Source organism: Kryptolebias marmoratus, linkage group LG7, assembly GCF_001649575.2.
Source record: "Kryptolebias marmoratus isolate JLee-2015 linkage group LG7, ASM164957v2, whole genome shotgun sequence".
NCBI lineage: Eukaryota > Metazoa > Chordata > Actinopteri > Cyprinodontiformes > Rivulidae > Kryptolebias > Kryptolebias marmoratus.
Genome location: NC_051436.1, coordinates 17,321,099 through 17,336,412, shown reverse-complemented (window position 1 = coordinate 17,336,412; position 15,314 = coordinate 17,321,099). Strand labels below are relative to the sequence as shown.

Here is a 15,314-nt window from a genome sequence, read left to right as displayed (position 1 = left end):
CAGGATTGCCCACCCCTGGACTAACCTATATTATATACACTGCATGGGACTCTGATATGGATGTTTCTTTTTTATTATTTAGTCAGAAGAATAATAGTAAATGTGCCATTTCTACCTCCCAATGAAACATAAAGAAGCCCTGTGTCTGTATACTTTAGTTAAGTAACACCACTGGGGTTTATTGGTGTCTAGATGAGAACAAGTTACATTTTTCTCGATCCCAGATCTGCTGGGGGGATAATCTGGAAAGCACATTTAACAAACTCTGAGTTCATTCATAAACTTTTAGATGGCTAAGTCTGAGCAGGGGAACTCTGAGGTTTTGTTTCAAGAACGGCTGATAACAAGTGTATATGAAGCGCCAAATAATTACAGGAATCAAATGTGCCATATTCCTCTCAATGAACTTATTTGTCAAAATGTTGACATTTTCAGTGAAGGAAGATGTGTCTGCAAAATAAGATTCTTAGAACAATGAATTCATTTAATGTGTTTTTGGACCGTAAAATCAGACAAGTGGACTTAAAATCTCTAATTCATCAGTTAATGAGGGTGGATTTTCACTGGTGAAACACGTTTATTGTTGAAGCTGTATTGCATATCCTAACTGTTGCACAGGATATAAAGAAGAGCAAATAAATGGGAATTATTTGCCTTTATTCTCATGGTGATTGCAGTTTGATTGTTTCAAACAGCAAAATGCTTTCTGCAAATTATATCTGCAAACTTTGCTCTGATGAGAGCAGACCAAGGAGTTATATTGGATATATGCAGACAGAAAATGTTACTGAGAGAAATGAGTGCATCTGATGAAAACCATTCCAACAAAAACCATCTGGGAATGAGACCAAATCCAATCTATGTGGCAAAATCAAATAGTGACGTCAGCAATATGAAGTAATTACGCTTCTTTATCAGTCAGACTGATTGAAAACAGACAGCTTATGTTGAACAGCTTGTTTCAGTTGGGAGGGGGCCGGTCCAGTTCTTACAGAAAACCTGCCAGCGAGCAGGTTTATTTCACAGAGTTATACCATGGTGACAGACTTAGAGCTTCACTTACTTCTTTTTCTGGAAGTTTTCCTAAAATCAGGTTCAACTAACTCCCAAGTTTTCACATAACCTGCTTTCTGGAATACCGCTCTGGAGGCTGATGTGCTTTAACACTGCCATTAAACCCACTGCACTGGTTTCCAACATGTTCAGTACCAAACATAATGATCTTATAATGTGTCTGTTTTCCATAATGGACACACACAGTTCGATCATTGCTCACTACTTCTGTGTTCCTGTTCAAAACTGACCATGCCAATAAAGCTGACAATCTGGCAGTGGCTCAGGAGGTAAAGGTTCATCCTGTAACCAGAGGGTTGCCAGTTTGCGCCCCCGTCAGTCTCGGCCGTCGTGTCCTTGGGCAAAACACTTTACCTGCCTTGCCTACTGGTAATGGTCAGAGGGCTCGGTGGTGCTGGTGTGATGTCAGCCCACTCCAAAGCAGCTGAGGCTACAATGCAGCTTACTGCCATCAGTGAATGATTGTAGTGTGAAGTGCTTTGGGGTCCTTGGACTAGACAAAGTGCTATCCAAGTGCAAGCCATTTACCACTCCCAATCAAGCTGAATTTTTTATATAAGAATGATTAAAATAGCACAAAGTATGTGGAAGTAGTTTGATTGCAAAAAAAACACACTGAAGACACTGTAAAAAGGAAAATAAAAGTGTGAATGCTGACTCGGCATTCAATCTATTGTTTTCCTATCAAATAGTATTTGTGTTTATATGAGTCATGGAAACTCATGGAAATCAAAGGTTATAGTATTTTTCAAAGAGAAAGCTTTTAAAAAAGGTAAGACGTGAGTATAACATGATAGGAGGCTTAAATAAGCAGAAAATAGGAAATCCCCTTTTTGGTTTTCCATTCCATACAAAAAGTGTTCAAATATGCCGATTTTCCTTTGTCATCATCGTTAGGGTGTAAAAAACAAGTTGTTTTTCATCTTGTTCTGTCTGAGTCTGTCTAAAACAATGTATCATTTATTTATTTATTTGAGTAAAGGCGTGCAAGTAGTCATGAAACGTCCAGATGCTTCACATTATCCTCAGGGCTGCAAACACCGACCCGCTACAGTTCCATATTTTTCTAAGGCTCCGAAACAGCTGGCTCTAAGAGAGGCAGGTAAATCAGTGTCCCATCTCTGGAGTCGTAATAATAATGGTGTTTCTTCACCCACGCTCACACCACAGTCTCACTTTTCATTACGGGAAGTGGATAAGGGACTCTGACGTCAGCCTGGTATAAATCTCAGGTGGCAGTGCGTCACAGCTGAGAAAGGAGCCCGTTCTTCTGTCCAGGGCTGGAAGTCCCATCATCATCATCATCCTCGGCAGAGTCAATGAGGTGTGGGCTGAGTGTATGTGCTGAAGAGAGACTTGAATGTGACTGCTCATGACTACAGACCCTGTCTATGTGGCCTAGCATACTATTGTGTGTCCCAAAGTACAACTTGTACAAGATCAGCACTTTTTTTCCCCATGATGACAATCCCATCTAACACAGATCGGCACGTCTGGCTAAAGTCTATGAATTATTCTAGCTCTACTCAGCTCTACTATAGAAATGTCCATCCACCCGTGTTCTTTACCAGCTTTTTCCTTTCCAGGGGGCTGGTGTCTATCTCCAGGGGTCACTGTGCGAGAGGCGGGGCACACCCTGGACAGGTCACAGTACTGTAGGTACAGAACACTTTACATGACATTCAGTCCACCAATACACACAAAGGACAATAACTCCTGCCACATTACCATTCACAAATAATACATAAAAAAAAACCCTCCAACTTCCTTCTAGTGGGGATGATGTGTTTTCTGTTGGTGGAGATCATGTATTTCTGGTCACATGAGCAAAAAGAAACCTTAATGCCTTCGCCTTGGGCAGCTAGTTTTAGTATTTCAACTTGCATAATACTTGCAGTCAACGTGCAGTCATTGGTGAAACAGGACACCCAATACAAAACAGGATGAGTATCAGCTGTTTATTCCAAAATATCACAATATGGAACAAAAGAAATAGAAACAGGAAGTCATTACAATCTCTGACAAGTGATTTCTGTGTGGTTTTGAGATAAAACAATGATCATTGGGAAAAAAACAACAACAAAAAAAACCTCACCAGAAATAAGTTCGGTCTACTTCAAAGAAGAGAATTCAGCAGCGTCTCCGGTGTTGTAAACACAAAGTCCAGCATGGAGAGGCTGAGTGAACCTGGTCCGGACTCTGTGGAGGAGAGTCATGGTGTCGGAGACGCTGTAGAAGGACAGAATCCCCGCTCTGTGATCCAGGTACACTCCTACTCTGGAGGACTCGGGACCTGAGATGGGAGTTCTGATAGTGTTGCACAGAAATACGTAACTGCTTCAAAAACAGTCTAATGCCCAGGACCTGTCGTTATATCCAAACCCACAATCATTCCCCCAGCCTGCTCTGCTGATGTTCCTGTAGGCGACGGCGATAGAGACTGCTCTCCCTCTCCACTCTACCTCCCAGTAACAGCACCCAGTCAGACTCTCTCTGCTCAGGACCTGGAACCATCCGGTGAATCTTTCCGGGTGATCGGAATAAGGCTGATGCTGATCCGTCACTGTTACCTTTCTGCCCCCCTCTGACAGCGACAGCTGTGTGATCGGCGTGTTCGGGTCCAGAGTGATTTTGCGCGAATGCTTTAAGAAGTCGGCTCTGCTCTTAGGTTCTGGTTGCGACAGTAAAACCTCCACTTCGGTGACTCTCAGTGAGACGTCTGTCCATTTGTCTTTCAGAACGCCCTGTAGTTTGTCTCCGAGCTCTGACACAGCCGCCGCCACGTCCTCGAAGTACCTGAGAGGACGAGTGTTGATGCGAGGCGAGTGTGGAGATTCGCTGAGCGCTGACCATGAAGGGTAGCTGTGCAGGAAATGGATGTGATCCTCCGAGTTTGACAGCTGCTCCAGCTCGCCGTCTTTCCTCCTCAGCTCAGTGATCTCCTGCTCCAGCTTCTCCTGAAGCTCTTTGACTCGACTTACTTCAGTTTCCTGCTGCGCACTGGAAACAGGGATTTTGAAGAGGATTAAAATATTGGATCAACATTACTTATATTTGAACCACATTAAAGGGATAGTGTAGTCATTGCTCATATTTGAAGTGATTGCCTGTCAAATAGTGATCAATAGTAACTTATCAGCCGTGACATTGGAGACATCGTTCGTTATTGGCGAAGAAACCATCTACTTAAAGAAGGTTAACTAACCAATATCTTTGTAAAATTTTAATCAAACTATGTGCTCCATGACTGATGTCACAGCTGATAAGGTACTAACTATTGATTACAATTTGATAGAACATCTCGGCAAAAATGAACAGCCCCCTTTCACCATTTGTTTTTAGTAACAACTGCAAGAAGAAAAAATCCTGAATATAATAATTTTTAATGAGCTGTTAAAAGTTCAAATGGTATTTTGTAAGTCATTTGTATCTAAAAGGCATTTTCACATTCACTTTATTAAATGGATTTTATTAAGCATAAATATATTTTTTTTATATCTGAGGTTTAATTCTACATTTAAGCAAAATAGCCATAATTTGACTAATTTAATTAATTATAATGCCATTTTTAAACTAGTTTAACTTTAATCAACATAGCTGAGTGTAAACAGGTTAGAATTTGCCTAATTTATTTAACCAAAATGATGCAGAAAATAGTTAGATTTTGACAATTTTTTGAGAAGTTACAAGGGTAAAGACATAGTAAGAATTTATCTGATTTACCAGAGTCAAAAAAAGTGCAAAATTTGTTCAAACTTAACAATTTTTTTAAGGAAATTACAAGTGTAAACACTGGTTGAAATTTAACTAATTTTTTAGGAGTGATCTGGTGGTGGGGCAGCTCGGGGGTCAGTGCCGTGGTCTCGTAATCCTGAGGCTGTGGGTTTGAACCCGGGTTCCTTCAGGAAGGGAGGCCAGCATAAAACAATTGCCAAATCCGAGGTTTGAGTTTGCTCATTGAAGCGACCCCTAAAGAAGGTGAGCAGCTGAAACAGATAGGGGTTAAATTTCAACAGTTTGTCATTACTGTGCAAGACCTGATCTGCTGCTTCACATCAGAGCTTCTTTTCTGGATGACCTGGATCAGCTCGGTGAAGATCTTCATACTGTCCTCCATTGTTTTCTTAGCAGAGTGATTGATGGCATCCACCTCCTGCTGAAGCAGCTTCACGCTCCTCTGTCAGTCCTGGATTCTCTGCTGGATTTCTTCTCGCCTCGCCTCGAGCTGTCTCTGCCTGTCGGCCCTTTCTGCTGCCGCTGACACTGCGTCGTGGCCTTTATGTTCACCGACAGAGCAGAGGTAACAGATACACTGCTGATCGGTGCGGCAGAACATCTTCATCAACTCATCGTGGCGAGAGCAGACGTTCTCCTGGAGGCTCTTGGAGGGCTCTGTCAGCTTGTGTTTCTTTAATGGAGGCACATCATAATGAGGCTGGAGGTGTTTCTTACAGTAAGAGGCCAGACACACCAAGCAGGACTTCGTGGCTATCAGTTTTCTTCCAGAGCAGAAATCACAGGCCACATCTTCAGGTCCAGCATAGCAGTGATCAGCAGGCGCAGCTTGGACTCCAGTCTTCTTCAGCTGCGCCATTAAAGCTGCCAACATGATGTTTTTCTTCAACACAGGCCTCTGTCTGAAAAGCTGCCTGCACTGAGGGCAGCTGTGGATTCCTCTCTGAGGCTGTTGAATCCAGCAGTTTTTAATGCAGTTCATGCAGTAGCTGTGTCCACAGGGGATAGTCACCGGATGCCTCAGGAGGCTCAGACAGATCGGACAGGAGAAGGATTGGTGGTCCAGCTGATCTCCTTTCGGCTCCATTTCTCTTCTTGGTGACAGTGACTGTGTGAGTGAGTTTCACTTCCTCAAAACAAAAGTCGGTCTTCTTCTGGCGGTGTTTATTGGTGGTTGGCAAACTGTGTTATGGTGCATTACTGCCACCACCTGGTAAAAAGTGTGTCCCAGGACAGCTAACTTAGAAAAATGTACTATTTTTATCAGACCTGTACCAAACTGAATTATTTAGGCCATCTTCAAAGGAGTTGGCTCCAAAAGTAAATCAGTTGTAGGTGTGCATCCAATGATTATTTCCTGAAAGTTTATTAAAATCCATTCAGTGATCCATGAGATAATTTGCTTACAGACAGAGTTGACTCAAAATAGTTAATGGCAAAATATTAAAGTTCCTGCTTTAATCTGTTAGAGTTGAATTTGTAATCTGTAAAATCTAAAAATTATAGCTTTTTTGTGTGTTTTGTGTCAGTCAGGTGAATTAAAAAATGAATTTAGAAAAACTTAGGAAGACAGTTTAAGTGTAATCCAGCTGTATAACAATCACTTGATCAAACAGGAGGTAAAAATGTCAACAACAATTTCAACTTGTTGAGAAAAAGCAAACAATAAATTCCAGCCTCATCACAATGTCATGAAACATAATTAAAACCTTGATTGTCTCATTGAATCTTATCACACATGTCTGCGTGTTCTTTTATCTGATTGTTAGCTAAATATCTCATACACCACTGGACATGTTTGAATGAAATTCTCAGAAAGTAATCACTGGATGTACATCTACAGCTCATTAACGATTTGAGTCATTTCAATTCAAGATGGCCCCCACAGCTACCTGATCTTAGCTAACACTAAAATGTCTATAACTCAGTCAGTTTTACAGATTTTGAGCTAAAGTTCGATGTGGTGGGAGCTGAGAGTCATCCTCAACACTTACTTTGAGTGCTTACACATTTTGTGAGCTCTTGAAATATCGCATAAGATTGCGATATTGATAAGATTGATAAGGTAGAAGTGTTACACGATTCAGGTCTTTTCCTCAGTCTCCCTCTGAGATATCATCTGCTTTTACAATACAGAAAACATCACTTCGCCTCCTCACAGCTTTCAGAAGAGCTTTCAGCCCTCGTGACTTGGTTTCAAAGCTCAAAGTTTCAATCAATCACTGTCAGGACCTCCTGCTTTAAACTATGACCACATCCAGAAAATGACTGCCCACTCTACAACCCTTTAATTCACCTAAAATAGTCCTTATCTTTTGTTTTTACCTCAGATAAAGTTTTACCTTCAGGTACCCTGTTTGAGTGACAGACACAATCGCTTCATTCCTCTGCCAATCGCTCCAGGCTTCAAAATGTTTCCCTTTAAAAAGAAATCCACCTCAAAAGCTGTTGAGATGAAAACCTGTCAAAGTCGTTTTCAGCTCCTTAAATACAAGCCTGAAGGGATAGTCCAGTCAATGCTGAAGTGTTCAAGTCTAACAGTTATCAGTAGTTATGAACTTATCATCCACAACATCAGTCATGGAGCACAGCGTTTGGAAAAAGAGGCAAAAATCTTCCAGGCTAGGCTAATAACTAGCCAAACAAGTGCCAATTTTTGTTTTTTAGGCTTTTAAGACACTTCTTTCACATAATTGACAAACTTTTTAGCTAATATTAAACCTCTACTCTTTTGCACGACACCATTTGTTTTGTTTGTCACTGTTTCCTCGACTGAACAACGGCTGTGTTTCTACGTGAATATTTGCCTACAATGTTAAAGGGCTCTTTCACAGTGGTTTGTTGTTTTTGAGAAAGAGTTGCCATATAATTTCACAAATGTAGTGTCCATTATTCCACTGTAAATAGCTGTGCTGAACCATGTGACTGAATTCCTATAAAAGGATCTCTCATCACAGTTTGCTACAGTTTTTTTTTTTTTTTTACCAATTTCTCCTTAAAACAGGCTGAATGGTTACAATTTTTATTTTTAAATACACAAACAGTAGGAGCTTCATGTCATTTATCTGGCATTTTAAACCTCTATTTTGTACTCTGATTTGCAACTCTTTGTTTACATTTTATTTTGTGATGTACTGTAAATGCCAAAGTTGACTGATTGAAATAAAATGAACTTTAATAAAATGATTTTGATTTTAGATGATTTTTGGATAAATAGGTTTAATTGGTTAATCAAAAAAAGGCTACTAGTATAATTAAAATTTAAGTACAATTGAAATTTCCCATTCCACAGTTATTTACAAGGAATCCTGTCATTATTTCCAAGTGTAAATAGCACCAGCAGCAGTGAGATGTAGCACATCCAGCAGGGATTTCATATTTCTGCCCAAATAACCTTGTAATGCAAAACTGACAACTTTCACTTTTTTCTCCCTTTTCCTTCACCTGTTTCAACCATTTATGTCGATCCACTCCACAGCTTTGTTTTCAGTGTGTAAAATTGGACACTTAGTGGTGATCAAATACAAACTGTGTCAGCTAGTTTCCAGATAGGAAACCCAGCTGGGTTTTAGGCCCAGTGCAGCCCTCCCTGACCGCTTCAGCCTCCAATGCCATGTGGTGTTTCCCACTCGTTCAGCTCCTCGTTAGTCTGCTGATCAGGTCTCTGTGTTCACTTCCTCACCTGCAGGCCAAACAAACCTCCAGCCAGCGTGACGCTTGACCGAGCGTACAGAGTTAGTCGTGTTTGTAAGAATGTGTGAGTGTGAAACTTTTAAACACAATGAGTTCCAGCAACCATTTCTTCTATAAACGCTCTGTGGCAGTAAACTGAACCATGGTGATTAAGCCAACTTTACTCTTGATGCTCTCCTCCTCCTCCTCCTCCTCCTCCTCCTTCCCCCTCTCTCTTCTCCTGCTGGACTCAGTGGAAAGAGATGATGTCATTTCTCTTAATTCCATCCCTGGGATTAACCGCCACATGGTTGGAGCGTATGGCTTCTATATTACACTAATATGTTTCTTACTGCATGGTAAATATTGTGTCAACAAAGCTCAATGGGTCCAGCTTTTAAGGAATTATTATTAAAACTATTTACTGTGTTTAGTTCACGTCAGTATGTTGTCAAGCAGCAGCCAAGAGTTACACCATTGTTACCCATGTGTTGTCTCACAAACCTTTTTAATGTAATGTACCATATTAACCTTAAGGCAGTATCTTACTGGTCTACGACTGTTGGAGACCAATTGGCGAACGGCAACGCAAAGGAGTCTCCAAACTGTCTCAAAATATTTGCAGGGGGTTCTCGGTCTCCATGTGTTTCATTTTGGAGGCTCACATTGTTGCTGCTTGGATTTTGAACATGTTCAAATAATATGTGCAACAGATCTTCTATCAAAATAGTCACAGAGTTGTCACCGGCACCTCAGACCTTTCTCAATTTAGTTTTCGTAAAGAGAGCTAGAGCTGTATTTTGACACCTGCTGGGAACTCTCCTTTGACACAAAACATCAGAGACTACAGCCCCGAATGTTCATGGCAAAGTTAAATAATATTTATCTATTGTTTTTATTAAAATAGTCCATATCTGCCTATCTTCATTCCAAAAGTGTACGCCACTAGCTTAAATCAGAAATGTACCAAAGTACCAAAGTGGGTACAAAGTGTGCCAAGATGGGCAACATAATAATATGCACAATCATGAATACAGGTTTGTAATTTGTCCACACAAAACAGGCCATCATTTTCAAAACCTGACCTTGCAAAGCAAAGCCACATGTTTTGCTGGTTAGTTAATCACAAACACAATGAGATTATATTAGAAAATTTGCCTATTTTCTTGCAATTCTGATTTGCTAACTAGCCTCCAACAGTCACAGTTGGGTGTCTAAAATAATCCTAAAAGCTTAAAATCAAAGCAATCGAAGTTCTGTTCTGTAGCTGAGGATGTTTTGCTTCCCATCTGAGGAGCTTTTTCAACTCAAAACGGGAGACTGTAGAGTTCCCAGCTTTAACTCCATGAGATGCTCCATTTATGCAGCTGAATTCAGAATAATCTCATTCCATCTGTCCAGGTTGTCCCCCGCCTCTCATACAGTGACTGCTGGGGATAGGCACCAGCTCCCCGCGACCCGGAATGGAGAAGCGGGTAAAGAAAATGGTTGGATGGATGAATAATCTCATTCTCCTCTCACCTGAGGGCCATTAGGGTCTTTGTTTAACTGACTCACAAGAGTGATGGTTTAGTCACATGCATGAAGGTGTGAATTAGTGGGAAAATGATGGTACCCTTTTGGAGATCTGTCTTTCCACACCCATTTTAAATATGACAGTGTTTCCAATAAAAGCATGGTTGTGCCATGGAATCTCCAGTGGCATCCATTGTGACCAACCTTCACATGGAGGATGTGGAAACAGAACGACAGAACAACACTCCGCAGCTGGTTCAGATATGTGGACGACACTTGGGTCAAAATCCAAGCTTAGGACGTAGAAGCTTTTACCAGACACATTTACCATAACAGTATTCTAGACACTAAATGTTACAACAGTCACTTGCACATTTTAAGGGATTTTTTTAGATATCCTAAACTTAGTTTTTCCTAATATATTCTCAGTTTTGGATGGCTTGAAATGTATTTTTACTAGTAACTATGTTATTATGGGAATTTTTACTTTCCATTGCAATTATTAGAATGTAATTCTGACTAGAAAGAAAGGTTCTATTGTCTTCTAAAAAGCTCATTAAAGTTACGAGGTAGAGTTTGATTACGTGTAATAACAGTCTGCCTTAAGCAGAGAGCAGATTATACTACAGTGGTATAGTTAATAGGCTCACTGACATATATCATTTACCCAAATCTAACAACTTTTAAAAAGACTTTATGTAAAAAAAACTGATAAAGGAACACAGTTCTTTCTGGATCTGTGAATGTAGTTCAGAATTTTTAAGTGGTGAACGATGAACTGGCTGGTTCCAGTGAGGTTTGAACTTACACAACACCGTCAGCAGTTACATTTTGTTTTCTTTTACTGCCAAAAGTTCAACCTTTTTATCTCTGAGTTTTGGCTGTTTTTGTAAGTTGGACTCCCACACACTGAGCTCAACACTTACAGGTCAGAAATCAGGAAGCGTGCTTTGTGCTGAGAACTAAACAGGAAGACAAATCCACATCTGAACCCATCCTCCTCCATCCACCCTGCTTGCCAGTCATCTTTCAGTAAATCATCTGGCTGTGTGTGTGTGTGTGTGTGTGTGTGCATGGAGAACAGCTGCTCCCATTTTTAAAGATCAGCAGATCATTATCATTTGTGTTTGCATATTTGTTCGGGTACAACATCATTAAAAATGTAGGAGCAGAAGGCAAAACAGCATGAGATGGAGGGATGTGGGTCAGAGGGTTCTGACTCAGTGAGCATCAAGGACAAAAACTCTGCTGAAGTTCAGGATTTTGTGAAAAGTGAAATGAGTCTAAAAGCCCTGGCGAAAAATTGTGGAATCACCACTCTTGGAAGATGTTCTTTCAATTGTTTAATTTTGTGTAAAGAATAAATCACGGACATGCCACAATACTCTCATTTTTCAAAATTCCAGCCTTATGTTATTAAGAAACAATAAAAAAAGAAAGACATATAATTGTAGTCAGTCACAGTTGTTTTTTATATATTAAATAGAAAGGAAAAAAGAAAATATTCTGTAGTTTGCAGCTCTAAAACCAATACCTACATCAGATTAAATATGCTAACTAGCCTTCAGTTAAAGAGAGCTCACACCTTGGAGAGCTGTTGCAGACAGCAGATTGACATGAATCATTGCTCCAACACGAGAGATGTCAGTTGAAACGAAAGAGAGGATTGTGAAACTTTTTCAAGAAGGTAAATCATCACAGAATGTTGTGAAACATGTTGGTTGTTCTCAGTCAGCTGTGTCTAAAATCTGAACCAAGTACAAACAAAATGAGAAGGCTGTAAAAGGGACTCATACAGGGAGTCCAAGGAAGACATGAAAACAGCAAAATGTCTTGAAAACAGAAAGTTAACAAAAAAAAAAGAGAAACAAGTTGGAAAAAACTAGAGTCAGTGTCTTTGACCAAGAAATTGCTGAAAAGAAAGTGGATTTACATACAGAAAAGTCAAATAAAAGCCACCATTAACACCCAAACAGACATTTATGAAGATGACTGCTTGAAGAACACATGATTTTCTTCAGGCATTGATGATTTGGGTCTGCATGTCAGGTAAAGGTGAGACAGCAATCATTACATCTTCAATCAACGCCAAAGTCTACACTGAAAGTTTGGACACTTTTCTGATTCCATCAGTTGAAAGGATGTTTGGTGAGGATGACTTCATCTTTCAAGATGATAATGCATTTTGCCACAAAGCCAAGGGTGTGAAAACTTTCCTTCAAGAAAGACATGAAATAATGTAGGATAAGATGGTAAACAGGAAGGGATTTAAAGTTCAAACAAGTCATTGCGTCAGCATGGATTGAAAAATTACACTGTAGTAGTCTCGAAAACAGAACTTCTTTTATTTTGAAAAGAGATTTTCTTGTTGCTTGCCAGTAATCATTTTCAAATTATGATCATTAAATGAAAAAAAGATGGCCTGGCAGGTTCATTTTAACCTTTGACCTTCACTGCTGTTAACACAAAAAGGAAAGCAAAACAACTCATATGTGAAAATGATTGGATTTTTTTTTTTCCTCTCTGGTGAGAATTTGAGATGAAGACACATGATCGGGGTAAATATATTTCTGAAGATGTAAATTGCGCAGTAAATCCTGAGAGTTGGACTGAGCTTTACAACCGATTGAGAAGCAAAAAACAAAAAAAGGGAGAGAAGACTATTAGAGGGAAGATGATGAGGTAATGATGATGAGCTTCATATGTCTTACCATGAAGTCAGTAGGATGCTGAGCGTTACTCAAACCAGGCTGCAGCTTTTAGAAACCACATAATCACCAGGATGCACAATGCTGGTATAAACACGAGAACAGATTTCAAGCTGATGGTGAAAGGAGCAGGCTGAAACTACTTTTTTTCAGATCCTTTCAACATGGAGTTCAAAGATTCTTAGTGGCTTTGTACTTGGTTTTATTCTGAGCTAGAAGACATCTTCACAGTTTGAATGCATGAATGTAAACACATGCACTGTTTCTCAATGGGAAACTGTGTGGTAGTTGCTGAAAAAAAAGAAAACCTTGGGATTATATCAATCAAGGAAGTTAATGACAAATACACTGCAGGTGAGCTCATTTTTCATAGAAACAGGTCACACAAGCAGGTTTGTTTCGACATACAGGCATCTACTATAAAAAATAATGTCAGAAACCCTAAAGTGTATCTAAATTTATGTATTAAGAATTGATTCCTACTCTTAATTTCTTCTAGTGGAAAGCTTTTCTTCTGGTAGCACTTCCTGCTGTTCAGTTGTATTGTGTTTTTTCTTTAGCACCACCTACAGTTCAGGAGGTAAACTGCAGCAGCACTGCTGTAAACAGCAACAAACACTGAAAATAACCTTAAAGCGGTGACTTAACTAATACTCCAGGAAAAAAGGTAACTTGTGTTTTGTTCTTAAAAATGTAGATAATACATTTTTGAGCTCACTGCTGAGTTACTAAGAGTATTATATACATCAACTGCTGGCAGGTACATTTTTATTTTTTATTACGTAGTAAATAATGAGCATATCTAAGAAAACCTACTTCAACATGAAGGCAATCATGGCGTTGCTATGCTGTAAGTACTTACAAAATAGATTTTTCTGGATATTTCCTTTATATTTCTTTGCTTTCTTCTGCTCTCACTAGGGTCTATATGTCAGCATCACATTTCTATTATATGTGCTCATGAAGCCAGGCCTTGCCCTGGTACAACTCTCTTGGATCTTGAGAATACAGCTTCATGCTGGAAGACGAAGCCACACTAGCATGACGTTTCCGTCACATGACACAAGGCCAGCGTGGACAGTCCAAATTCTCCATAATTACCTGTCTACTGGGCCTCTTGTCATCGATAAGCTGCCATCACAATGACAAACCACCCGGACCTCACTGCAGAACTTGCGTGCGTAATCTAAACACTCCACAACCTACAGTGTAATAGCGAGCCAATCACATTCTGCAAAAGCTATCTATGCTGACTTTTTTGCTGTTACAGGATCGTCATCCAGGGAAAAGGAAGCTGCAAGTACAGTATGAACATCACTAAAAACGGTTTGTCTCACAGGGAAACTGTTCTCTGGGTAGTCTTGTGTGCCTAAAGGAATGAATGTGTCCTGTGTGACAGGGAAGAGAAACGCCTTGTTCAGGCTCAGCTCTGCTCTCCTTTCACCTTGTTGTTGTCGATGTGGAGCTGCTACAGTTTGGACTCGGGGATTCCAGCTGCAGACACACCCACACTCACACACACACACACACATTCATTTCAAAGCCACGTGGGAGGACCACAGCTGCCAGTCACAGCTCTAGCCAGCGCACATTTCTTCTGCTCACTTTTATGTTTTTTTTCCAGGCTTCTCTTTTCTTTTTTACTTATTTTGTGAGCGTGCGTCACGCCCACTATCATGGTAAATATAACAAACAGAGCCGAGAGTAACGGACATTCGCATGGAAAGAGCAGATGAATGAAGTGGGCTAGAAGAATGACAAAAAAAAGAAACTCAGCATCAAATTGACTTTCAACCGTTTACAATTAGCAGGCAGGCCTTGGATACATGACTGCAGGGAGCTGGCCAAGTAAAGACGCACATTAACCCAGTGTAACATAAATGAATGCCACACTCTTTTCACTCTGAAAAAAAAAGATAGAAAGCCAGCATGGAAACAAACTGGTATTAAAATTTCCATGCAGTCACAAACGGCTACAGTAGTTCAAAATGCTGTATGATAAGGACTCGCTTCTGTCAGACCTGACTACGTGTCTCGTCAGATTTGGCTCTAATGGAGCCCCGGGGTTGCTGTGGCACACGACTTGTTTCAGGGTGCCCCTTCCTGGGATTATAAAGTCTGTGCACACGCCTGCAGAGGAGACAGGTCAGGAGCAGACCTCTGTCAGTCATGCACACATGTTTCTCATACACATGCAACCCACTGGGACAGGCTGCTCCTTCTATAGGGACTCCTGCCTTACAGGATGCTGCAAGTTAAAGCTCCAACGTTCACAATGGAGCAAAACCAACATTTTGAAGAAATGTTACAGGGTGCCAGGGCACTGCTCTAAATTCCGACATACTTTCAGATTTCCCACTGGGTGAAAAAAGACAAAAATGCCTGTGTTTTGATGTACAGTAGAAACCAGATGTTTCCATCCACTGTATAAAAATACACTCAAACAAGGTTTCTGTTTGACGTTAAATCAGACTAAACCTTTCCTGTTTTAGGCCAGATCAAATTCACATAACTATTTTTATTTGCTAAATGTCTGAATAATGAGAGAGAGAACTTTTCATTACTTTCTTCAAAGTCACAGGTTTACATACATTTCCTCTGTATTTGGTA

At 40.2% G+C, this 15,314-nt stretch overlaps 2 protein-coding genes across 2 annotated transcripts; both read right to left on the bottom strand.

Moving 5' to 3' along the window:
• Nucleotides 1–3,017: 3,017 nt before the first annotated feature.
• On the bottom strand, nt 3,018–4,112 carry LOC112449735 (tripartite motif-containing protein 16; the record flags this gene model as incomplete). The annotated part of the gene is given in 1 exon segment (XM_037976756.1): nt 3,018–4,112. A coding segment is annotated over 1 exon segment (927 nt), but the record flags the coding sequence as incomplete, so codon positions are not given.
• On the bottom strand, nt 3,018–5,957 carry LOC108244240 (E3 ubiquitin/ISG15 ligase TRIM25-like). The gene is made up of 2 exons (XM_025009102.2): nt 5,112–5,957; nt 3,018–4,074 (listed from the first exon to the last, which is right to left on the bottom strand). The coding sequence occupies exon 1, from the start codon at nt 5,894–5,896 to the stop codon at nt 5,255–5,257; it is 642 nt and encodes a 213-aa protein (XP_024864870.1). The 5' UTR covers nt 5,897–5,957; the 3' UTR covers nt 3,018–4,074; nt 5,112–5,254.
• Nucleotides 5,958–15,314: the final 9,357 nt, after the last annotated feature.